We start from the raw sequence: 27715 nt of genomic DNA on the forward strand, positions 1-27715 counted from the left end.
TAGATTATTATTATCTCTTTTCTTCCTTTTTATTTACCTAACAACAAACTTCGCCTTGGTCGTGGGAAAGAAAAGAATCGTGGAGTCCGCCGGACGTAACAACTGCATGTACTTGTTATTAGCATGAACGTATCTGTTGGAACATTGACTTAGACCGCCGCGTATACCACGTTCGATAAACATAACCATGTCGATATCGGTTAGCAATTCGAACGTAATATTTGTATGTTTTAACATGGCGTTCCATGTATACCCGGGAAGAGTATAATAATACGCGGGGTCGAGTCCATAGCTTTTGATACAACTATCGCGAAAATTTTCAAAAATATCTGCTAATAACAAGACATCAATTTTTAAATACAGATCGCTATATTCGCCTAGCGTTCGAAGGGAGAATCGGTTCCAGACGTTCTCGGCGTGCGCGTAATCGCTCTCGGATACTGTGTCACCGGTCAAGGAACTGTAGAATGATTCGCGCGGCGGTAAACACGTATCTTGCAACTTGTCGACACAGTCTATATATTCGTACGGAAAGACGCCCTTCCGTGTTAATAGATTGAAATTTTCAATCGGTAAATTTTGAAATTCCGAATGTAAAATTTTGAGTTTGTTTTTATCCAAAAAAGATGCCAATTTATCGAGACTTGTCGTAAGAGATTTATATGAATCGATGAATCGTAATTTTATGCAAGCTTTCCAATCTTTGTCATCGTTGGTACTATTGACAGTTTTTGTGAATGATATATATTTTTCTTTAGTAATCGGAAGTAATTCAATGCTCCCTTCAAACGCTGTAGCTATATCCTCGATAATGAAATGTGCGTCATAACCTGATAAATTGTGAAAAACTATCGGAATACAAAAAGATTCTTTATAATTTAGATTGCAATTTGAGTGCGCGGGACCTCTGTATCGTCCGGTCAGATGGCAATGATCGCGTACGCGTGTATCATCTTGCGCAAACGATTTTTCGCAAATGTGACAATGCGTTGCGCTGTGAAACTTTTCCCACTCGTCAGATGTTAAATTTACCATAGGAACATTTGTGGTTAAAATAGTCTTTACGCGTTGCGCCAAATTTTATAGTTGTTCGGCAAACCATGAAACGCAATCGGTGCTGCGACGAGAATTGTACGCGGATAACGAATTGTTGTACGAGCAGTGTACATAGTATCCGATACTAAATACTTGATGATGTTGAAAGTTTTTTTCTTCTTCCGTCTTTGCCAAAACGCATTCCAAGTCGGTGTACACCACAAATGGAAGCCGCTCTTTCCTGGTGTAATTGGTGAAGCTAAGCCACTTGTCTTTTTCGCTCAGTAACCGGATAGCGCAGTCGTTCGTCTCTCCGCAGTCTACCGTATGTGATTGCAGTTTGTCTTCAGATCCGAAATAATGCATACATCTGTAAAAATTACAATTATAAACAATTTTATTTTATATACATATATAATTTACAATAAATATACATATATAATTTGCAATAAATATACATACCGATCGCAGATATATGTCTTGTGACCATGTTTGCTCAATTGTGAGCTGACAAGTCGGGAGAGATTCTTGATGCATGTGAAATGTCCAATGTTGTTGCTGTCTTCCACGTACAGCAAGTTGACGTGTTTCTCTCTCTTTTGCTCCGAGAGACGCATCGGGATGATGCCGTTCTCAATACAGTAAACGTTGATGGTGATGTTGTTAGCAAGTTCAAACTTTTTAATTTGGTTTAATGTCATCGGAAACTCAATGTCTTGGAGATTGAGTACTGTCGTGTAATGAGGATATGAAGATTCTAGTTGCACATTTCTTTCGGCGAGATACAGTGCAGCGACCACCGCCCACGCAAAACATGCATTGTCTTTTGATTGCACATTCACCACCGCTCTTTTCATCATTATTTCTCGCGGTAATTTAATGTGGTATCCCGCATGCATTGGATTGTATTTGTTTACATTTATAGTCAAATTGTTTATTCGCGACAATGCCCAACCACTATCACGTTCTTGAAACTCTTCGAGAGATGCCAATGTGGGCTCGATAATGCGATGTTCGTACCACTCGCGTAGATTGGACGTGTGAAAGATTTCATAGTTTTTAGTATTAATTGATTTATTGGCGCGCTTATCACCCGACACGAACTCACCATTAAACATAGTGTTCACTTTCACATTAAAATGTTTTTGCATAACTTGTTGCATGTGTCTGATCACAATGTCTTTGGCATCTTCGAGAAATTGACGAGGTTCGATGTAATTATAGTTTATTACCGCACCAGTCAATATGCGACTTTCAAACGCTGTATCAATCTCACGCCAAAATAATCTGTTTTCTTGTGTACTGCATCCGGCACCTGTGTGTGTATGAAACGTCGGCGTACCAAATTTGTCAATCCTTCTAGGCGAGCAATTTGGGCGACAAGTGATTGTCGAACTCCAATCGCTAATCGTGGGCGTTTGATTCGGCTTTGTTCTTGCAATGATTCGATGTATTGGTCACATTGCTGCTCCCACACAATGTATTCCTCCACCGAATTCACCCTTGCTGATTGCTCCAACAAACTTGCTTCCAATTGTGCCATATTTCTTTACTCGAGATGCACTTCTTGAACCTCTGACAAAGATACTGACAGAGTATGCCTCCTTATCAGCATTTTTATTTGATCACTGACACTTGAAAAACTCGAGTATGTTGCGATTTTGTCACGTGCGGCTCATCGGCCTTGAAATTGATATATTTTTTACATCTAATAGTTCATCTGAAGATGATATCATAACAGCTGTACATTGGCGCTTGAAAATTGCAATTTTGCAAATCGGTGTGATTTTGTCACGTACATTTTGAAAACTTGGGGGTGATGTCATAGCAGCAGTCGTACATCAGCGCTTGTGATACAGTTTGCAAATCGGTGCGATTTTGTCACGTACATTTTGAAAACTTGGGGGTGACAGCAGCCGTGCATCGGCGCTTGAAATTTTGGATATGTTGCATTTTTTCGATGATTTCATTGAGGATGGTGTCATAGCAGCCGTACATCGGCGCTTGAAATTGTGAATATGTTGCATTTTTTACGTCTAATCATCTGAGGATGATATATGTCATAGCAGCCGTACAGCGGAGCTTGAAATTTTATATATGTTGCATTTTTACGATGATTTCATTGAGGATGATAATATCATAGCAGCTGTACATTGGCGCTTTGATACATTTTGCTAATCAGCTGATTTTGTCACGTAGGTTTTGAACACCTGGGGATGACAGCAGCCGTGCATCGGCGCTTTGATTGGTTGAAAATATTATCGCGTCAGCAATAATTGCAGTTGCAATGCAACAATGTAAAATTGTAATAATAATTATTTAGTATTGCGTTGATTACTTGAGTGAAAGGTTCTTTTAAGCAGCATAAATTATTACACTCCGAGAATTCAGGAGAGCGATGTTTTGTGCAAGAAGAAATGTGATATGTAAGTTTTAATACTTTTTTTTTTGTTAAATAATGATTTTTAAATAACCTCAAATTTATAGCGCTCATCGTGCGGTTCGTATTCTTGGAAGAAGATATGCCCTAACATCAACATCGTACAAATATTTGGAAATTGGAATCAGCGTTGGAAATATATCTTCTGTGGAATTAGCTCTCGGAGATAATCGAGGCAATCAAATAGTATTGTCTATTGAAACGTGGAAATTGCTAATGCAGAAGCGAGCAGACATTGATCGGTTAATTGAAACTCCACTATGGATTCGAGATCTGACACTCGAAGTGGTTAATATGCATACTTCAAAAATTATAAAGATTACATTATCAGATAATACTTTGTACATGAAACCATCAACTTTATTACATTTATTCGATTTTGAAAAATGTGTTGATCATATGTATTTCTGGTTGTGTGAAAATACGCATATTGTTACTGAAAAGTTTAAACAATTTGTAAATGTTTTACAACGTGATAATATCTGCGATGCGAGCAATGCCGCAAAAGCGATACGTGAAAGTCGTATGTTTGACAACGAATCACTTATAGATTGTGAATTGATAACTTGTGCTGTAAATGTTATTCTTCACGATGCTTCTAACGAATAAATTATTTCATTGTTAATCTGCGTTTAATTATTTTTTCCCTGTCTGATAAGTGCATAGTTGACAAAACTTTTTCGCTCTCTAGAAAAGTGATGAGCTAGCTGAGACGTGATACTCCAGTTAGAACATGAGAGATGTAGAATTAAAAATCAAGAGGGGAGCAACATTATAATATGTGTCCCCATCGTCACGTTTCTGACAGTCTTGAATGTAAAATGAATAGAGAAGTAATTGTAATTGATGATAGTGATGAATACATGGATATAGATGCCGAAGAAGTAAATGATGAAGAAATTATAGAAGAAGAATCTGAAATTGAAATATCATCGACAGCAGATTCTGATTACAATAGTGAGTGTAGCGATGACTTTAATGACAAATGTGTACGAGTTTTAAAACAGGCCGATATAAATGATTTTAATGAACTGACAAAAATGTGTAATATTTTCTTTTATTATAAAACTAATGAAGATGAAAAATTTTGTTCTACATGCTTCCTGCGAGTAGCAGACTTATACTCACATGTTCGTGCTGTGCGGTTGCATGAAACTGTAAGATATACTCTAATTGAAGGAAAAACGTGTTGCAACTGTAGATGCTCCCTAAATCAAATTTTATCGTGCAGTGTGTGTCCTATTTGCACACATTAAACTGTTTAAAAATTAAAACACTTAAAGTGCTGTGAAAATGGCGAGTGATGTGAAGATGCTAACTCAGGACGAATACATTGCATCGCTGGAAAAAGATGTGTTGAAGAAAGCCGATTTCTTCGAAAAAGAAAATTTTGCAGTGCATCCAAATGAACGTAAAATGAGTTATAGTAAATGGGAGTTGGAGTGCGATGGATGTATCGATTTGCTGAAAGGACAATACCCACAACCATGGAGATTTTTTTGGAAATTTTATGAAATAAAAATAAATCCAAAATTATTGATCGGAGATTTGCAGTCACGGACCGCTCGAATCGCGCGACTCGAAGAAATAAGAAGATCGCTACGCAGATGTTACTTAAGCGTAGATACCAATGTTCCAGCACTATCGACAAACACTCCAGTAAATTCAATCGTGCAGGCAATACACGGGCGCGAAATAGGTTTCTAAAAACGTCACACGAAAAACCTGTGTGATTGCATATTTACGCATAATTTGTATCATTCTCCACTCGACTTTTTTGAATGGCGAGTTCATAATTTTTATGTAACAGAACTCAATCCTGGTTGTATTGCAAACGAGTTTTCTTGGTAATCTGTGTAAGTTTTTTATTTTAGAATAAATTAAAAAAATAGGAAAATATTAATAAATTTTTTGTTATGCAGAAACCGCATCCACCTCGCCATGCCGCCGCCGTCGCACCATCACTCAACACCGCCCCACATCCCCTATTTATATTTCATATTTTATATTTATATTATATTATTATACTGTATATTTTATATATTGTATATTTTATATTTTAAATTCACACACACACATTTTGTAAATACACACACACACACACACACATCACACGTGTATACACATACCTATTTTATAAATAAACATTATTTTAAATATTAATTAAAAATATTAAATAAATGTATTTATTTTAGAATAAGTCCTCTCTCCTTTCCTCCTATTAAAATCTTATTATTAATTAAAAATTACTATAAATATTATTATAAAAAAAGTCTCTCTCGCGTCCGCCTCTCGCGCTCTCCTTCGCTGCATCAGCTCTCGCGCTCTTCATCGCCGCATCATCTCGCGACCGCTATCTCTCTCGCTCTTGCATATACACCTCGCTTGCGTCATCTCTCTCGCGTGCGCCTCGCGCTCTCCTTCGCGAACGCCTCGCGTCATCACGCTACCTAGCCATCTCGCACTATCTCGCGACCGCTATCTCTCTCCTTCGCGTGCGTCATCTCTCTCTCGCGTTCGCCTCGCGCTCTCCTTCGCGGATTCCTCTCTCCCCGCGGACCCCTCGCGGACCCGGCACCAAAATCGCGGACGCTCCTCCCTCCCCGCGGACCCCTCGCGGACCCGGCTCCAAAATCGCGGTCGCTCCCCCCTCCCCGCGGACCCCTCGCGGACCCGGCTCCAAAATCGCGGACGCCTCCCCCTCCCCGCGCCCCCTCTCGGACCCGGTACCTAAATCGCGGACGCTTCCCCCTCCCCGCGGCCTCCTCGCGGTACATCGCGGTACATCGCGGACGCCTCCCGCGTGACGTTATTCCCCCTCCCCGCGTGATGTCATTCCCCCGTGCCCTGGGTTCCCCTCGTCCCTCACCCCCCCTCATTGCCCCTGGGTTAGAATCGGCTTAGTATTACTACTCAAACCCATTTAGAATAGTATTTAGTTAAAAAGACTAGGCGCTGCTAAATTAAACAATATGCTAAAGTTAATTTTGAAATTTAGCAGCGCCTAGTCTTTTAAATTAAATACTATTCTAGATGGGTTTGTAACTTTAATTTTTTACTGGTTCATTATATATACGACTCTATATAGGTTTACAACTTTAATTTTCCACTAGTACAAAAGTTTCTACTTTCACTTGGAGCAATTTTTTTTTATATTATTACTTTAGTAATACAATTCTACATGGGTTTGCAATGGATAATTTTTCATACAATTCTACATGGGTTTGCAATAGGTAATTTTCCATATGATTTTACATGGGTTTGTAATGGGTAAATTTTTTGTTACTGGCGTGCCAATACTTGGCGCCTCTTTTTATCTTTTTTTTAAAAGTAAGTTTTTATAGGGATTATATCATTCATTTTTGTATATGATAATATGATTCTGCACATAGTTTGGATATTACTCAATAACGGCTGAAGCTATCGAGTTCTTACTACGCTTAATCGATATATTGAAATCGAATTATATGAAGAAAGTGTCCTTTTGCTTTATATGATTTGTAAATGGAAATATCATGATGTAAAATCTCAATATAAAAAATTTCTTGTAAGAAACGTCCACGTCGTCATCATTTCATTATCATCTCCAGCGAGAAATGATAGGTCAAATCGACGTCAATTCGACATCGATACGACGTCAATTCGACGTCGAATCGATCATCATTTCTCACTGGGATCATCGTTCACGCAAGTCCCCAATGTGCATGCGCGATTCTTGTATAGTTCTAACTTTGGTACAATAAGAGTGCGCTAGTGGCATTTCGTGATTATGTTTATTACCACAGACAGATGTGTGCTCATAGATTATAATCGTTAATGTCCTTTGTCTGGACCCTTTCTTGAGCTTCGGGAACTTAGATGTCGAAAATAAAGTCAAATAGAGAAAAATGTATATATTCTTGTTGTCAAATGTTTGACTCTTTCAAAAATAAGCTTGATAATAAAGAATAGCTAGGTTACGGTCTAGACATATCATGTTTTATAATTGTACAATAGTACAATATAGTCTATGCATACATAATTATGTATTTATTATTTCTGTTTTCTGTTATTAGTGATACAAATGTTAGATGAACAATTAACATTGAGGCAATAAGTGATGGCTACTGCAATAGTATTTTAAAGTTTTATGCTCGCAATAGCTTAAAATGTATAGATCCTTTATTATTAGCTCCTACGGCATTCTTTTTTGCATCAAAAGTAGGAGAATTTGGAGTAATTTCTAATACTAGATTGATAACGACAATGGGAACTATAGGTACGTTTTGTGAATATATTCTCTATTATAATTTATTAATGATTAATATGCTAATTATATTTTATTGTTATTTTTTTTCAGTTGAAAACAATTATGCATACACAAGAATTTCCATATCGTACAAATCATATTTTAGAGTGTGAATTTTATCTTTAACACTCAGATTGTTGTTTAATAGTATATCAATCATACCCCCTTATTATCATTAATTCAGGATGTGGGACCAGATGATAAATTACTTACTCTTGCATAGCGTATAATTAATGATAGTTTAAGATATATGTTTATTATATCCTTCTTATCAAATAGCTATTGGTAAGCAGTATTATTTTTACAATCTAGTGTGTATTAAAAAGAAATTTTACATTTAACAATGTCTATTTTTTTTTTTTACAGATTGTCTGCAACTAGCTTGTCTGCTAAATTGTGGTTCACAGAAATAAATACAGATTTGAAAAAGATTCAAGAAATAGCACGGTATATAATTAATCTATATGAATTGTGGAAGAGATATGATGAAAAGAATGAGATTCAAGGTTTACTGGCTAAATGCCAAAGCAAAAAGCAGCACCACAACATTAACATCAAGAACCTTGCCAAATGTTTGGGATTTGCTACAGCGAATTAAAAATGCCTCCCATATATATCTATATATATCGCTCAGAGACGCATAGAGTTGACAACAAATATTGTTCTGCATTTATATCTGTAGAAAATACATTTTTATTCCTATATAAAACTATGTTTTAAATTATGTAACAAATAATATTGCATTACTTAATATTCTTATATTTTATTTAATAATGCTCAATATAACATGGTCAAGGACTTCCGTTTCCGGTGAGTTTAGATAAGCAACGTGAAAAGTGTGTGGTTGGAAAGAGAGAGAAATAGAGGAGTTGAAGGTGCAGGAGAGAAAATGAAAGGCGGTGAGGGAAAGAGCGGTGTGAGAGGTGCAGGGGGAAACAGAGGTGTAAGAGAGAGTGGAGGGAGAACGGCGAAGGAGGGTGAGAAAGGAGACAGAGAGACAGAGGTTAGGTAGGCAAGTAGAACACCACGTGACGGGAGAGAGCGAACAGTCAAGGAAGAAAAGATAGATAGAGTGGCAGCGATAGGGTAAGTGCGAGGAAAGGCCGGGAGAGTAGAAGTGATAGAGTGGAAACCGTAACGTAGCGAACGAGGCAAGGAGTAGGCAGTAGATAGAGAGGGAACTCGATAGAAGAAAGAAGAAAGGGAGATAAAAAGATGGAAGAAGAAAAGAAAAAAGGTTGGAAGATAGGAAAGGAATTAATTATGAAATGGGTGAGAAGGGGGAGTACGGGTAATATTGGTGAACTGTTGAAAAGGAAAAGGGAGGAAATGGAAAAGGCAGAGGAGGGGATTTGGGAAGGGGAAAAAATGGCAGCCAGGGAAGGGAAAAAGATACAAATAGAGTCACAGGAAAGCATAGGAGAGGGAGAAGTTAGGCAAGAAGGATGGTGGATAGAAATGAAGGAAGAGTGGAAGAGGGAAATGAAGGAAGGTTTCAGAGGAATGAAAGAGATGATGAAAGAAGAATGGAAAGGAAACTTAAGGGAACTTAAAGGGGAAATGGAAAAGATAGTGGATAGGAGGATAGAGGAAAGGGAGGTAAAATGGAAGACAGAATGGAATTGGAGAAAAAAATAGAGCAGCTAAAGGAAGGATTGAAAGGGATGAGGATAGAATATGAAAAGGGAAGGATAGAATATGAAAAGAAGGAAGGAAAAGGAGGGGATACGGAAGGAAGAGTAAAAGAGATGGAAAAATGGATAGAGAAAAAGGAAAGGGAGGTCAGAAGAAGGAATATACTAGTGAGAGGAACAAGAGGGGAAAAAGATTTAGAAAGAAAAGTAGAAAAGATGATAAAAAAGCTAGGCATAGAAGACGATGTAGAAGAAACAAAATACATAGGGGGTAAGAACAAAGAGGAAAAGAAAATGGCGATTCTAAGACTAAAAAGCGTAGAGAAGAAAATAGAAGTAATGAAAAAGAGAAGGGAGATGAAAGATAGGGAAGTTAGAGTAGATGACGATCTAACTTGGAAAGAAAGAAGGATGAAATGGAACATGGAAGAGATAGCAGGGAGAGAAAGAGAAAAAGGAAAAAGAGTATGGGTGAAATATGGGAAAATGCAAGTAGATGGAAAATGGTGGAGGTGGGAAGAAGAGAAAGATAGACTAGTAGACGAAGAAGGAAGGGATTGGAGAGAACAGGGGGAAGAGCAGGGAGCAACAGGGAGGGGGGAGGGTTAGAGAGAGGTGAGAATAGGGGAAGGGTAGAGAGAGAGAAGACATGGAGTATAACGTTCTGGAATGTAGCAGGGATACAGAATAAGGATAAAGGGATTTTGGGAGAAGGTAAGAAGTTGGGATGTGGTAATACTAACAGAAACATGGCTAGAGACGAAAGGATGGAAAAAAATAAAGGAAAGGTTACCGATTATACATGGAAGGCACAAAGAGCGGGAAGAAAGAGTAGAAGGGGAAGGGCAATGGGTGGAATTTTGCTGGTGGTGAGAAAAAACTTAGAAATAGAAGAGGTGGAAGAGGATGAAGAGGAAGGGAAGATGACATGTAGGATAAAAGTGGGGGAAGAGAAATGGAGGATAGTAGGAATGTATGTGAACGGAGACTTAGGAAGGAAATTAGAAGGAGTAAAGAGCTGGATGGAGGAAGAGGAAGAGGGAGTAAAGACGATAATTGGGGGAGATTTTAACGCGAGGACAGGAGAGGAGGGAGGCTGGAGGGGAAAGGAAGAGTTGGAAGAGGAGGGCGGAGGAAGAAGATCTAAGGATAAGAAAATAAATAGGGAGGGAAGGGAACTAGTAGGGTATTTGGAAGAAAGGGGATGGTTCATATTAAACGGAAGCGTAAAGGGAGATGAGGAGGGAGAGTTGACGTATACAGGGGGAAGAGGAGAAACAGTAATTGATTATATTATAGGGAATAAGGATATAAGAGAGAGGGTAGAGAGATTAAAGATAGGGGAGGAAGTGGATTCGGACCATCATCCGGTAACGGTATGGATGAAGAAGGAAGAGAGAGGAAAAGAAGGAAGAAAGGAGAAAGAGAGGAGGGTAAGAAGAGGGATATGGGACGAAGCAGGAAGAGTAAAATTTAGGGAAGAGTTGGGGCCCGTGGAAGTGGCAGATAAAGGACTGGAGGAAGAGGTAGAAAAGGTGAAGGGGAGAGTACGGGAAACTCTGGAGGTATGTGAAAAGCAAAGGGAAAGAGAAAAAGTAAAGAGAAGTGGATGGTGGGACGAGGAATGTAGGGAGATGAAAAAAAGGTAAGAAGAGAATTGAGGAGATGGTGAAGGTGGGGAGGAAGCGGGGAGAAATATAGAAAGAGGAAAAGGGAATATAAGACGCGGTGAGGAAAAGAAAAGGGAGGAAAGAGAAAAAATATTAAGAGAGGCAGGGGAAGCGAAGGCAGAGGGAAAGATTTGGGAACTAGTTAGAAAGGAAAGGAAAAGAGGAATAAGAGTAAATGAAGAAATAGAGATGGAGAAATGGAAAGAACACTTTATGAGACTGCTAGGAGGAATAGAAGGAAAGGTAGTGAAAAGAAGTAAAGAGAGGGCGGGAGAACAAGAAGAAAGGGAGCTAGAATGGGAGGAAGTGAAGAAGATAATAGCAGGATTAAAAGACGGAAAAGCGATAGGGAAAGATGAAATCCCAAACGAAGTATGGAAGCATGGGGGAGAGGATATAGGAAGGTGAGCGTGGACGATTTGTAATAAGGTATGGAGGGGGGAGGGATGGCCAGAGGAGTGGAAAGATGGAATAATTATACCGATTATAAAGAAGGGGAAAGGAGAAAGAGTAGAGGACTATAGGGGGGTGACGCTAATGCCCTCACTTTATAAAATATATACAGCGGTATTAGGGGAGAGGTTAAGGCAGGAGGTAGAAGAGAAAGGGATATTATCGAGAAGCCAAGCAGGATTTAAGAGGGGTATGGGCACGATGGATCAGATCTACGCATTAAATTACCTAATAAACAGACAACTGGGGAAGGCAGGGGGCAAAATGGTAGCGGTTTTTATAGACCTGAGGGCAGCGTTTGACTCAGTGGACAGTGAGCGTGGACGATTTGTGAGAAGGTAATAAGAGCAATGAGAGAGAGGGGGGTAAGAGAAGGGTTGGTAGTGAGAGTGGAAGAAATGGTGAGGGAAACAAGGAATAGAGTTAAAGTAAAGGAAAGAGTGGGGGGGTGAGTTCTGGACAGCAAGGGGATTAAGACAAGGGTGTCCGCTGAGTCCGACGCTGTTCAACATTCTGATAGCGGACTTGGAGGAAGAGATAGAAAAAGGTCGATGGGGAGGAGTGAAGCTGGGAGAGGGGAAAATATATTCACTGACGTATGCGGATGATATAGTGCTATTAGCGGAAGAGGAGCAGGAGATGAGGGCAATGCTGAGCAGGCTAAAGAAATATTTAGATAAGAAGGGGTTAGTATTGAATGAGGAGAAGACAAAGGTAATGAGATTCAGAAGGGGAGGGGAAAGAAGCAGAAAAATAGACTGGAGATGGAAGGGAAAGAAATTAGAAGAGGTAAAGACAATGAAATATCTAGGATATAAGATACAAAGGAATGGAGGACAGGAAGAGCACGTCAGGGAGACAGGGAAAAGGGCAGCAATAGTGATGAGAGAGGTATGGGGAATAGGAAAGAGATTATGGGGGAAGGACTGGGAAAAAAGACTTTGGCTGTATGATACATTGGTGTGGACAGTGATGGGATACGGAGCAGAAATATGGGGATGGAGGGAAAGGAAAGCGATAGAAGGAGTGCACGAAAGATTTATGAGATGGACGATGGGTCTGGATAGAAGAACTCCAGGGTATACGATAAGAGAAGAATTGAGGAGAGGGATGATGAGAGGAAGAGCGGGAAAAAGAGCTTGGAGCTTCGAAAATAGATTAGAAGAAGGGAAAGGAGGAGAGATAGCAAGGAAATGCTGGAGAGTTGAAAGAAAGGTGGGGAAGAGGGAAAATAACAGGAAAATGGGAGCAGGAAAGGAGGGAGTTCTTGAGCGAAAGAGGAGTAAGGGAGGGAGAAGAGGGAGGGGTACCATACGAAGAACGAGAAAATTGGGAAAAGAGCAGGCAGAAAGAGGAGAGAGAGGAAAAAATAGAGGAGTCGAGATACAATAAAAGGTATGGAGAAATAAGGGAAGAAGGAATTCCGCAATACTTAAAAAAAGGATGGACAGAGAAGAGATGGAAAAGAGTGATAAGGTTTAGACTAGGGAATGAAATGAGGGAGGGATGGTATTGGGAGGGAGAAGAGAAGAAGAAATGTAGGGAATGCGAGAGGGAGGAGGAAACATGGGAAAGGCGGGAGGGAAGGAGAGAGTGAGGAAAGTGGAGAGAGCATAAGAATCGGAGAGAGAGAAAGAGAGGGGATGTGAGAGAAAGAGTAGGTGGGTGAGAGAAAGAGAAGGTGGGTGAGAGAGAGAGAGAGAGAGAGAGAGAGAGAGAGAGAGAGAGAGAGAGAGAGAAGATAAAGAGAGAATAAAATGGTACAGCGGAAACGGAGGTCCAATTAGATTAAGAGTAGGTTAAGGAAATGTAAATAGCGAAGCAATGTAAGAGAGAGAACAGTCTGATATAGAAAAGAAAGAGAGGAGAGGAGAGGTTAGGAAGGGAGAGAGAGAGCGAGAGGAGCGTAGAATAAGAAGGTAGAGATAAGCTAGATTAAGTTGCGTACGTAGAAATAAGTTTAGACGTAAGCTATCAAATAGTTGTAAAATAATTGTAACCCATAGGGGATCTAATAAACACATCTATCTATCTATAACATGGTTAAAAGTTACGACAAACATTACATTTTAACTAATTATGATTGAATTTTATTAAATTTTCTTGAATATCTAATATATATGTATAATGGATTATCAGTTTGCACTTTAATTGCATGTCTAATTTCATTATCTGCAATATTGAATGTTAGTACTGTAAATGTATATTTAATTATTTTTTTTCCATCATACAAGTATTAATTGTAAACATTATATGAAGAGCCAGCTAAATGTACTAATTTGCTACAGAAATTTGATGTTAAAAGAATGCCAGAGAAATAGCCGAATTTTTTTCCAACGTGAAATTCATTTATTTCGATGTACAAAATTACAATAAGTTTTATTATGAATTATCGAATTTTAAATGGTTCTTTGTTGTATAAATGTGATGATTGGTAAAAATATATAAAAAATGTAGACAATATTATCAATTTGTGAAAGAAATTGACTATATAAAACACCTTCGCTGAACAAGAATCTTTCTTTCATTTTCCCACAGCTTAATTTGATTTACAATATTAGGTGATAATTGAGGCGGTCCTTTTTCTATTATTTTACTGTGTACATGTTGCAAATAATTATATAAAGCAATATAGAAAATATTTGATTATTTATGTTAGATATTGATGTGAATGAAACGTCATCAATGTCATCATCATACCCTACTATTTGAGTAGTTATTCCACTCTTCAATGTTTATCTTACTGTATCTCTTCCACAATTCATATAGATTAATTATATACCGTGCTATTTCTTGAATCTTTTTCAAATCTGTATTTATTTCTGTGAACCACAATTTAGCAGACAAGCTAGTTGCAGACAATCTGTAAAAAAAAAAATAGACATTGTTAAATGTAAAATTTCTTTTTAATACACACTAGATTGTAAAAATAATACTGCTTACCAATAGCTATTTGATAAGAAGGATATAATAAACATATATCTTAAACTATCATTAATTATACGCTATGCAAGAGTAAGTAATTTATCATCTGGTCCCACATCCTGAATTAATGATAATAAGGGGGTATGATTGATATACTATTAAACAACAATCTGAGTGTTAAAGATAAAATTCACACTCTAAAATATGATTTGTACGATATGGAAATTCTTGTGTATGCATAATTGTTTTCAACTGAAAAAAAATAACAATAAAATATAATTAGCATATTAATCATTAATAAATTATAATAGAGAATATATTCACAAAACGTACCTATAGTTCCCATTGTCGTTATCAATCTAGTATTAGAAATTACTCCAAATTCTCCTACTTTTGATGCAAAAAAGAATGCCGTAGGAGCTAATAATAAAGGATCTATACATTTTAAGCTATTGCGAGCATAAAACTTTAAAATACTATTGCAGTAGCTATCACTTATTGCCTCAATGTTAATTGTTCATCTAACATTTGTATCACTAATAACAGAAAACAGAAATAATAAATACATAATTATGTATGCATAGACTATATTGTACAATTATAAAACATGGTATGTCTAAACCGTAACCTAGCTACTCTTTATTATGAAGCTTATTTTTGAAAGAGTCAAGCATTTGACTACAAGAATATATACATTTTTCTCTATTTGACTTTTATTTTTGACATCACCAACAAAAATGTAAAAAGTCAAAGTTGACCGGCTAAGTTCCCGAAGCTCAAGAATTGGGTCCAGACAAAGGACATTAACGATTATAATCTATGAGCACACATCTATCTGTGGTAATAAACATAATCACGAAACGCCACCAAAAGTTGGAACTGTACAAGAATCGCGCATGCACAATGGGGACTTGCGTGAACGATGATGATAATGATGACGACGTAAACGTTTCTTACAAGAAATTTTTTATATTTATACTTTGTATTATGATATTTCTGCTTACAAAGCATGTAGAGCAAAAATAAAAACACTCATTATATAATTCGAACTCAATCTATTGATTAAGCCTAGTAAAAACTCGATCGCTTCAGCCGTTATTGAGCATCCGAAATCTATGATTATCTCAACTGTCCGATTCGCGTAAAGATACACGGTGCCTCGCTTCTGAGGGGTCGGCTTCGCCCATACTAGGCGCGAGACACTACCGTGTCTCTTGATAATACATGACATATGCACTCTTAACGGACGGATTTAATTTTTTATGTGACTTGGCATCGCGACGTTACCGGATTAAGGATTGTTACCAGCTATGGATAATAAATCTTTTTTGCAGCTATTGTGTACTGTCGTGAAAAAATATTAATATCGTTTCTATAACTTTTTAATGATCGTTTTAAACGGAATAAAAAATATAATTTCAAGAAAAACATAATTATATTCAAAGTTTTTTACATACGAAAATATAACATGAAAAAAAGAAATATTTGGATTTATCGAATTTATGTAACAGGTTTTTGTTTGTCAAAAAATTTTTATTTTGATTATTTATTTATCATTTACAAACACAGTGTTTTTTGAAATAGGAAATGTTACTTGAATCAATATCCATATTGCTCGAAAATTTCTGCTTGTGACCTTTTTAACTGCAATTTTTTGCATTTTTACCTGTTAGAATAACAGGTTTAAATAACACATTCGTAAAAACTTTTTCTCCAAATATCTACTTTCTATTGTCTCATTTATCATTCTATATATTTATCTATATATTCTATATATTAAATAAAAATTAAATTTGAGATTAAAATTAACGTGCACTGTCTTGAGGCTTGTAGTTTAAAATTGAAATTATTTGACAAGTAAAAAAAATATTAACTATAGATTTATATCAATATATATATTAGTATTTACATACATAAATAAAATTTACATTTCATATAAGATTTTATACAACTGTAAACGCGCGCGAAATACATATAAATGAAAAAAGACATTTTTTGATAGCTTTTAGTACATTAAACATTATATGTATATAAGATATTTACTTTCATATCTTAAAAATATTTTTCTTAATATAATACGAAATTTCTAACATTAATTTTTCTGCATCTTAATGCATAATTTTTAACATTTTCATCAATGTGAGGTACCATACACTATAACACATAATATACTATGACAATTTCTATATAGCATCTGCATAGCAGTGCATTGAACAAACTTTTTCGTTATATTTTACGAGATTTTCGAATACAAAGGTCTTTAGAATTTTGTTTCAAGGAGAAAAAACTTGTTTTAGATACCCGAGTATTCATCATTGACAGAGGGATTAAGATATTCGCAATTTATTAAAAAATTACTAAACATTTTTTAATAATTTGTTTATTAAAAATTTCCTAAATTATTTATTTCACACTTTACTTCACTTTGAGGACCGACTACTTGCATAAATCTGTTAAAACTGGTGAAAAAATTCCTGCTTTCTTTTTTCTTTTTTGTTTACTCATATATGATTCTTGACGTCGAATGATTTTTGACGTCGAACGATTGCTATTGTCACTATAAATCAGTGGGTTGCATATTTAAGATAGTTGTCTCGGGAATCAAAACTAACAAGAAAAATTTGAAAAATTTAGCTATACATTAATAAATATGGCTATACATTAATAAATATGGTACCTACACATTTATACAATTTAAAAATAATTGATTGTTTGGAACGCAAGATAATCGCTATCAAAAATTGTATTTTTTTCTATATATTGCATTCACAAAGCGAAAATCTCGTATTTTGAATTTAAATTTTAATTTAATTAGAACAAATTACTAATAAGAAAATAACAAAAAAGCAGATAAATGTTAGAAGTAGTCTTTAGGAATATTAAAAGAAACATAAACAAATTATTGACCTTGTAATTTTACAAATACAAAAATAAAAAGACCAACTTTTACGATTATTCGACGTAGAAAACCGACTAAAAAGTATGACTACTGTATATGTCGTCTTCATATAATTGTATTATAATAAATAAATTGTATCTATAGAGACACTTGTAATGAGTGACGTTGCCAAATTTATTTTTATGTGTAACCGAACCATATTTAAGAAGAATTCAATGTAATATATATTTATTTTTAAAAAGAGAAAATCTGAGGAACGTCGCAAAAATACAATTTTTTATGAAATAATCTCAATAATATAACAATAAGAAAAATATTATTTATAAGTTTAGCAAAATCTGTATAAGATTTTCTCAGTTTTTAAAATATTTTTTAATGTTAATTTTGTTAAAAAAGGAAAAATTATAAAAATTATTGCATTAAAATTGTAATTGTAATATTTTCAATTGTGATTATTCCGAAAAAATTATTACAAAATCGATAAAGACAAACAAAAAAAATATAAAATATTAAAGTCAGGAATGTCAGTTGTAGTAATAGTAGCAATAGTATAGTAGTAGTTCTTAATATCTTTAAATTACAAACAAAAGAAGAGCAAAAGATCGGCTAATCTAGCGAGACGTTACATACGGATCTCGACGCGCCAGTGAAATTGCGCGAGTTTACGCTGACATTCAGCAGCAGCGCGTGAAGTGAATTTCGTCTGTAATTCAATACAACAATATTTTGTTGTTGTTACAGACTAAACTATGATAAATGCAATGATGATGCCAGCAATGCGACGATTTAATTCAATGTCTGTTTTAAATCAGAAACCGACTTTATATTATAAAGTTATAAATTATTTTTGATCTTTTAATATTGTATATATGTATACTCATATTTTAGATATACAATTGCGACAGAGAATTCCAAAGAAATTTCTTGAAGTATGATTTTTTCTTTCTTTAAAATTGAACCGTCATTAGTATATACAAAGAAGAAGACTCGGCAAAAAATCATTCTAAATAAAAAAAAGAAACATTTGAAATTTGAAGTTTTAACTATAACGCATTATTAGTGATTTTGTAAAATTTTTTATCTTCTGTGTTTTGTGCTTTAAAATAGAACACATTGAATTATTCATTAAAATTTATTATATTTATTAAAAAAATATGTATCACTGAACTTATCCTTATTTTAATTACATGATCTTATAATTCTATCGTTTTATTGCGAGTTCTATATCCGAATCATATCGTTATGAACAGTAGACGTTAATGACAATTGGAACACAAGAAGAAAAGAAAAAAAGATCTCGTGAGATAAAAGAAGAACTATCAAAAAAGTAGAGAAAACATAAATTAAAAATGAAACAAAACATTACTTACAAATAAAAATATTTCATATCGATATGATTGTGTCGAACGCGAGAGAGAAGAAGAGAGAGAGAGAGAAACACGAAAGAACAAAAGTAGAGAGAATGAGAGAGAATGAAAAAAAATAAGAGAGAAAAAATATTTTTCGCAACAAAAACAGCGTTAGAGATAATGTATCACTTTTTTGAACAAAAGAAAGGACAAAAGTATTAGAATTACAAAAGAATGAAAGAATTTTAGCAATACGTATAGCATACTTTGGAGATCTTAGCCAAGAACTCTGTAAATGTAAACAGTTGTTCTTCTTTATGTTTGAAAAACATCGAAGAAATCTGAATTGACTTAAACTGAACATTGCACAATATGAATATTATATTTTCATTTTTTTCAAATTATAATATGTACTTTTCCTCTATATTTTCTTGCACGTGACTAACCGCGGATTGCTATAAAGGCTGTCTTTTCAGTTACGGAGTTTGCGGTAGGAGATCACCAGATGATTAAGTATAAAATGTTAGTGATTGGATCCATCATATTATAGATGTGATAAAAGCTACCTCCGATGCCAGAGATAGCGTGTAACAATAAATTCATGATTTCGCAGCATTACGATCACCTGTCAATCACAATTATTTTGCTCTTTATATAAAAGGCCATGAATTTAAGATTTAAAATTCAAGATTTTCTTAATACGCTGAAAAGCTGACAAAAATTTTAAAACTTTTTCGTTAGTCAATTAATACTTTGATATCATTTGGGAAAGCTATCTAGACAACCTATTTTCGCATTACGAATTATTTGTAAACTGAAAATCGGAAGATAATGAAAATTGATTAGAATTGCTGTTGTCGTCATAATTGCTTAATTTTAAAACAAGAAATTGTATTAAATTGAAGATTACAATGTGAAAACAAGTTTATGATTTATAATAATAAAATCTTGTAATAAAAATATGCACATCGCAACACACACACATTAGTTTTTATATAAATAACATTATAAATTACAAGAAAAGTCATTTACTTTTTATTTAAAAATTAAAAATAGTTTTGATAGAAAGAACATATAAATACCTTTTGTATAATTTTAAAAGAAATAAAATTTTCTTCAATGATTTAATATCAAATAAATGGATTTTTTTATTGTGAGAAACTTATTATTTTTTGCAGAAATAAAAAAATATTAATTAAGCCATACAGGATGTTTTATTTTAAATAATGCATTTCTTTTTAAAATAACAACTACGCATATTTTTTAAGAAAATTATAAGTAGTTTCGTTTAAATGAGTAATGATGACCTCGAAATCTCAAAAATATCTCCACCTGGAATAAGACTATATGCTTACGACAAAATGTCTCTCTCATAATCCCACAACTTTTGTGAATGAAACATTTTTTTATGAAAACCTTTTGTTGACCTCTGACAATGAGTCAGCGGGAGGGCATAGTAAAACGTCTTCGTCTTTGTCGTCTTCAGGCCCATACCGAACTTCGTCTTGGCTTTCATCGCTGCCCAGACAGCTGTGGCGGCGGCTCTCTCACCGAGAGTCGAATCTCTCGCAACGATGCAAGTTTGCGCTTCCTTGGCGAGTATCCTATCTGCCGCGTGTCTCTCGATAAGATCGTTGCGTCGAGAGTACGCTATATCGTGTTCATGGCACGCCGCGTCCAATGGGTTGATACCTCGATCGCCTCTGGCTAATCGCTTTTGTAGTCGCGTGCCCGGACCGCAAAACTGATAGCCGGGGATATGGAATTCGATCGGAAGTGCGTTTATCGCGAGATTTAATAGGCCTCTATCTATTTTTGCTGACATTCGCTGCAATCTTTTATCATCGGCGCTGGACCGTCAATGTGCGTTCGCTGCCACGGTCGATTATAATGTTCGAAACAGCGGCGATAGGTTTGAACCTCTAAATCCGCCTTTATATGTTCCGGAAGCTTGTCCCACACGCAGTGGACGTAATTGCCGCACATTCGCAATAAAACTGTTTTCGACACAAATTGTAGCTGTTCGGCGCTCAAATTACAAATATCGTAAGGACTTGATAGCAAGACAAACATTTTTTCGTTACTGAGCAATTCGCGGTTCCGCGCAGCTATAAATAGGCAGACGTTCGATCCAGTCAGGAGTGTGAAAATGAATTTCGTGCGACAACCTTTCGCGACACGCGTGACGAATTACGACGCCAGATTACGATCGATGGGGGACAACGCGGAGATGCGTAGACACGGTACAATACTGCCGACTACTATACGCGCGATCGTTTGCGGCCCCTCGAATTGCGGTAAAACTAACGTGTTGATTAGTTTGCTAGAAAGCCCGCACGGCGTCCTCTTTGAAAACGTGTACGTGTACTCAAAGCCCCTGCAACAGCCAAAATATCGGTATCTAGAGAATTTGTTAACGTCGATCGATGAAATCGGCTATTTTACATTCTCCAATAACAGTGACGTCGTTCCACCGAACGAAGCATGTCCAAACTCGATTTTCGTTTTCGATGACGTGGCGTGCGACAAACAAAATACGATAAGAGAGTACTTTTCAATGGGACGCCACTCGAACGTCCACTGCTTCTATCTCTGTCAGACATACGCAAGAATACCGAAACATCTTATACGCGACAACGCAAACCTGCTAATCTTGTTTAAACAGGATGGTACCAACTTGAAACACGCGTACAATGATCACGTGAATACCGACATGTCATACGAGGATTTTAGTGAATTATGTCGTACTTGTTGGCAGCAAAAGTATGGATTCCTAGTAATAGACAAGGATAGCTCGCTTACGAACGGCCGTTAAATAAACGGATTTAACGTGTTCGCGATACCGCAAAACAATTAGTCGTTGCCAATGTTCTATCGAGAGAGGTGAAACACGAGCGTTCGACACTACCGACATGGCTGAGAACGATAATATTCGCGAGCGTGAAAAGATAGCGAAGGAGATTGCGAAAACGAGTGAATCAATCCGCAAGAAACATCGCGCTTTGAAGACCGGTAAGATCGATGACGATATCGCGGTCAAGACCCATTTTAGACCTATTATTGAGCAGCTACAAAAGATTGTCGACAACTCGATCGCGGTGAAAAACGAGCCGGAAAGTACCGCAAAGATTAAAATCTTACCCATCAAGCGGTACAAGGAGGAGGAGGAGGAGGAGGAGGAGGAGGAAGAGGAGAAGGATGATGCGACACCGAAAAAGAGGAAACGGTCAAACCCGAATCGCTCATCGACACCGCGTACATCGGATGCTTTACTGGATGAACTGATGATAACCTCTACACCGTTCGCGACAACGAGAATCGTAGAACCTATGATACCCGAAACACTCGCAAATGAAAATGTTTTCGAAACCTCGGGCAGCACGCTCGAAACATCGTTTGTTCGAAACACATTACAAACGCTGGAAGGTCAAGAAATGTTGCGAAAGCACTTGGGACCACTGGGACAAGAGTACATGAGCACTCTCCTCGGTAGCGACAAAGAAAGGAAAATCGATCACGTGTACGGTGTCTATTTCGACAAGGATGAAATGCGTCTCGGTAACAAACGATTCGACATTGACAAATATGACTCTATAATTATAGACAAAGAGAGGTACATTGGTACACCAGGATTATACGAGTTGATCTTCAAGAGAATTCCCGATGGTAACATTTACACGGAGGATGATATGCATAAATACAAGAACATATTATTGGTGACGAACGCGCATAAACGCAATTATGACACACAAGGCCTATTACGAAGTAACAGGGGATACAAGTACAAACATATAATCGCACCATTGATATCGAGTGAAAAGAAAAAATCTGGAAAGGGAGTATTCATGCCTCACGCGATGGCGCTAACCGACAATAAGATCGTTTACATACACTGGAATGACCCCAACGAGCTAGTGAATCGGGTACGATTGCTGGACGCATCGCGCCGAGCTGGCCACAACGCTCACGACAATGAGATCCTGTCGATCATCGAGGAACTTCGCGAAGCAGGCATTATTATAAATTGAATGGTGTCTCGACAAATCTAATCAGTCGATTGGCGTCACTCATATCGGGGAAAAAAAATGCCTATCAACAAATTTGGATTATTCGAACCAAGAAATGATGCAACCGACACAAGCGGTTCTTGGGATAGATTGGTGAAAAGTTATGTGCACGAAAACGCTCTGTGTCGCGTCGTTACGGACTATGACGCAAGGTCGCGGAAGATTCGTCGTGTAGCGCAACCTGAGGCTGACACCGATGCCGTCAACAAACTGTATGTGGAATCCTGCGTTAAAAGATTGATGAATCAACAGAAAGAATCAGATGAGAAGCTGACTTCGTTCGAGAAGGACGTGCGGGCAATACAGATTGTGATAAACGAACTTCAACGCGCGGCTAACGCTAACTCAGAAACGGCTATCAACCTGAATGAGCAGCAGTGAACGGGTTAGAAGCGGCTATCGAACGGTTATCGAACATCTACGAAGGGTTATCGAACGGCTACGAACAATTATCGAACAGCTACGAAGGATTATCGAACTACTATCTAACTACAATGAGTGGCAGTGGTAGTGAACGGCCTAGCAACAGCTGCGAACGAGGCTACCAACAACTCAAGCAGGGCTGCGAACGAGGCTATGAACGGCCTAGCAACAGCGAACGAGGCTACCAACAACTCAAGCAGGGCTGCGAACGAGGCTATGAACAAGTCATTAACGGCTACATGCAAGGCTACAAACAACTCAAGCAGGGCTGCGGACGGGTCAGTAACGGCTGTGAACGGGTCAGGAAAGGCTACGAACGGGTTAGAAACGACTGTGAACAAGGCAGAGAACGAATCAAGAACGATTTTCGAATGGGTCAAGAACGGAAGTAAACAACGCAAGAACGGCTCAAGAACGGCTCAAGAACGGCTACGAACGACTACGAACGGCTCAGAAACGGCTTTGAACGGGTCAGAAATGACTACGAACGGCTCAAGAACGGGTCAGGAACGGCTGCGAACGGGTCAGGAACGGCTACGAACAGCTCAAGAACGGGTCAAGAACGGCTATGAACGGGTCAGGAACGGTTCAAGAATGGCTATTGAAGAACGGCAAACGAAAATGAATCATAAAACGAGCGACAAACGGCGATCGAGAAAAACCGACGAAGCGAAGAAACAACATAGTTTGGAGAGACGGCAGTTGTTGAACGAACTGCACGCGCCGGCAAGGAAAAATTTTCCCCGAAGACATGTCATAGTGCGGGGATACGATGATCTGTGGCAAGCCGACATCGTCGAGATGCGTCCGTATTCTCGTTTCAACAAAGGTTATCACTACATACTCACCGTCATCGATGTGTTGAGCAAGTACGCGTGGGCCATACCACTCAAGAGTAAAGGTGGAAGCGAGACGGCTGACGCTATCGCCGAGATAATTCGAGATAGCAAGAGATGCCCGAGAAACATGCAAACCGATATGGGGAAGGAATTTTACAACGCCGACGTGCAACGGCTTATGCGGAAACATAACATCAATCACTATTCTACATATTCAGTAATAAAGGCATCGGTCGTCGAGCGATTCAATCGCACGCTGAAGAACGACATGTGGATGATGTTTACGCTGAACGGAACTTACAAGTGGATCGACGCGTTACCACGACTCGTATCGGATTACAATGCGCGCAAGCATCGAACGATCGGCATGCGACCCGCCGGCGTCACCCCCGCGATCGCTGATATACTTTTAAAAACGGTATATATTAACATAAAGATTGCTCCTCCGGCAAAGTTCAAAGTAGGTGACCCGGTACGCGTTAGCAAGTACAAGAAACTTTTCGAGAAGTGTTACACACCAAATTGGACAACCGAAGTGTTTAAAATTGTTAGAGTGCAGCGTACTAATCCCGTAACCTATCTACTGGAGGACTATCGCAAAACATCTATCGCTGGAGCGTTTTACGAGCATGAGTTGCATCGCGCAAATTATCCAGACGTGTATCTCGTGGAAAAAGTACTGCGCAGGAGAGGTGACGAGGTTTACGTGAAATGGCTGGGATTTGACAATTCGCACAACTCTTGAATACATATGGATAATGCAATCTAATTCATACAAACTGTATTTATTAATTTCTTAAAATTAAAAAAATAATGTGTACAACATATAAAGTATTTAAAATATAAAAATATACATGAAATATATATGAAATACAAAATCTTTATTAAAACATCCTTTCCGTTACAATATATGAAATACATACACATATGTTACATTATATTACATTATATTTTATAAGGGTATCTGGTAATGTCCCCATGGTAATGTGTCAGTCGAATCAGGTATGATATACCGCTTATCGTCGTACGGACTTAGAGCAATTTTTGTCTCGCGGACGGTATACACTTCGTGCAATTTCGATCTAATACATGACTGCTGACGTGTCATTTCAATCTCGTCATTCAGGCACCGCGTATAATCGTCGAATGTTATCGTTCTCGCGACAACGTTACTTTTGACACCTTTTGCTTTTTTAGTGTCCTTTTTGCCATCCACTCGCAAAGCGTACATTTTTGCTCTGAGCCCAAAGAATTCGGTCATTATCGTGCCATTATTTTCATACTTCATTAGACCCAGTACTTTTTTATTCACGAGCGGTATACCGTACGCATTATCCATAGCGTAATCGCTCGTATCGAATCTAGCGATATCGCGTTTCATATTTTCATACATGTCTTCACATTTAATATGGTATATTAAACTGTCGGTGTCAGTGTACATTATCCGGCATCTGTCACGATAGAGCGGTGACATGTACTCGTGATGAAATTCGTACAAACATGTTTTAGAGATGTCGAGTATGCACATGGCGACATAGATTGGTTTGTTAAATTTTACTTCTAGTTTACGTAATTCTACGGCAATTAAATTTTCCGAAAAGACGCTCCTGCTATGGAAATTTGGTTTCGCTATCATCGCTTCCGCACCGTATCGTCCGTCCCACTTTGTCAATAATTTTACATCTACATGATTTCGAACGTTTTCCATAGTTATGCCGAATACCGCGTTGTTCATCAATTTGTACAAATTTTTCTCAAAATCATTTTTCGCTTGTGTTCTAAATTTTGTATTTAGTTCAATGTAATCGCGGAGCCATGCGGATTGAGTAAATTGTAATACACGATGTATCTTTACGACACGTAGACCGTGACGTGTACACTGCTGCAGGTTGCGATAATGTATGACGTAACGCTTCTTGTCACATAGCGTTGCGAGAAACTTATCTTCCCGCTTGCCGGGCGGCTTGTCGCGCGTCGGGCAAAACGGTAGGTCAGCGTGCGTGTCGTGAAGATGTTGTGGATACTCTAAATCTACTTCGAGCATATCGATATCGGTAAGCAGTTCGAAATTTACGCGTGTATGTTTTAATATGGCGTCCCATGTATACCCGGGAAGAGTATAATAAGACGCAAGATCGAGTCCGTAACTCGCGATGCAAGTGTTGCGAAAGTTTTCAAATATATCTGCCAACAACAAGACATCAGTTTTTAAGTATAGATCGCTGTATTCACCCAAGGTTTGAATGGAGAACTGCTGCCACACGTTGACGGCGTGTGCGTATTCGCTCCAGGATACAGTGTCACCGGTTAAAGAACTGTAAAACGATTCGCGTGGTGGTAAATGCGTGTCCTGCAGCTTGTCCACGCAGTCAATGTACTCGTACGGAAAGACACCTTTTCGCGTTAATAATTCGAAATTGTGAACGGATAATGCGGAAAAATTGGAACGCAAAATTTTTAACTTATCCTTATCGAGGAAGGATGCCAATTTGTCAAGACTGGCACTGAGAAATTTGTATGAATCGATGAATCGTAATTTCACGCAAGCTTTCCGATCTTTATCGTCGTCGGTACTATTGACAGTCTTCGTAAATGAAATGTATTTTTCTTTTGTTATTGGAAGCACATCTACGCTTTCTTTATAGGCGGTAGCTATTTCTTTTATGATAAAATGTGCGTCATAGCCGGATAGATTATGGAAAACTACAGGAATGACATAAGAGTCTTTGTAATTTATATTACAGTTTGAGTGCGCGGGACCCCTGTATCGCCCGGTCAGATGACAATGATCGCGTACGGGTGTATCATCCAGCGCAAACGGTTTTTCGCAAATGTGACATTGCATGGCGCTATGAACTTTTTCCCATTCATCTTGCGTTAATTTTGTCATGAGGACATTATCAGACAAAATATCCTTTACGCGATGCGCTAAATTTTTAAGTTCTTCGGCGAACCATGAAACGCAATCGATGCTACGGCGAGAATTATACGCGGATAACGAGTTGTCGTATGAACAATGTATATAATAAGCGATGCTGAATACCTTGTGATAATTTGTCGCTTCTTCGGTCTTTGCCAAAACGCATTCCAAGTCGGCGTACACTACAAACGGAAGTCGCTCCTTTCTGTTGTAGTTGTCGAAGCTGAGCCACTTGTCTTTATCGCTTGGTAACCGGATAGCGCAGTCGTTCATTTCTCGACAGTCCGCAATGTGAGTCTCCAATTTTTCGCTCAAATTAAAGAAGTGCAAGCATCTGTAAAATAAAAATTACAATTTTATTTACAATTATTTTATATAATTTTATTGCAATAAATATACATACCGATCGCAGATATATTTCTTGTGACCATGTTTGCTCAGTTGCGAGCTTACGAGGCGAGACAGATTTTTGATATACGCAAAATGCCCAACGTTGTCGTCCTCCTCCACATACAGCATATTTACATGTTTTTCTCTCTTTCGATCAGTAAGCTGTATCGGAAGAATAGATAATTCCTTCTTCCTCTCGATGCCGTAAACGTTGATTGAGATGTTATTTGCTAATTCAAACTTTTTAATTTGATTCAACGTCACTGGAAACTCAATGCTTTGTAAATTTAGCACTGTCGTGTAATGAGGATATGACGATGTTCTCTCACTATATTTTGCAACTGGATGTAGAGCGGCCACCAATGACCATGCGAAACATGCAT

General features: G+C 37.6%; 1 protein-coding gene and 3 pseudogenes across 1 annotated transcript; 1 reads left to right on the forward strand and 3 right to left on the reverse strand.

The window, feature by feature from the left end:
* Positions 1 to 1061: 1061 nt before the first annotated feature.
* LOC145944795 (uncharacterized) lies at positions 1062 to 27715 on the reverse strand. The gene is made up of 4 exons (XM_083053347.1): positions 27662 to 27715; positions 27346 to 27494; positions 27077 to 27276; positions 1062 to 1228 (listed from the first exon to the last, which is right to left on the reverse strand). The coding sequence occupies exons 1-4, from the start codon at positions 27713 to 27715 to the stop codon at positions 1062 to 1064; spliced, it is 570 nt and encodes a 189-aa protein (XP_082909473.1).
* Positions 1295 to 2578, reverse strand: LOC145944718 (uncharacterized; annotated as a pseudogene).
* LOC145944719 (cyclin-C-like) lies at positions 4297 to 8315 on the forward strand (annotated as a pseudogene).
* On the reverse strand, positions 14215 to 16055 carry LOC145944720 (cyclin-C-like; annotated as a pseudogene).

This window comes from Prenolepis imparis, unplaced genomic scaffold, assembly GCF_030444845.1.
Source record: "Prenolepis imparis isolate NDT839.2.m4 unplaced genomic scaffold, iyPreImpa1.0 SCAF_13, whole genome shotgun sequence".
Classification (NCBI taxonomy): Eukaryota; Metazoa; Arthropoda; class Insecta; order Hymenoptera; family Formicidae; genus Prenolepis; species Prenolepis imparis.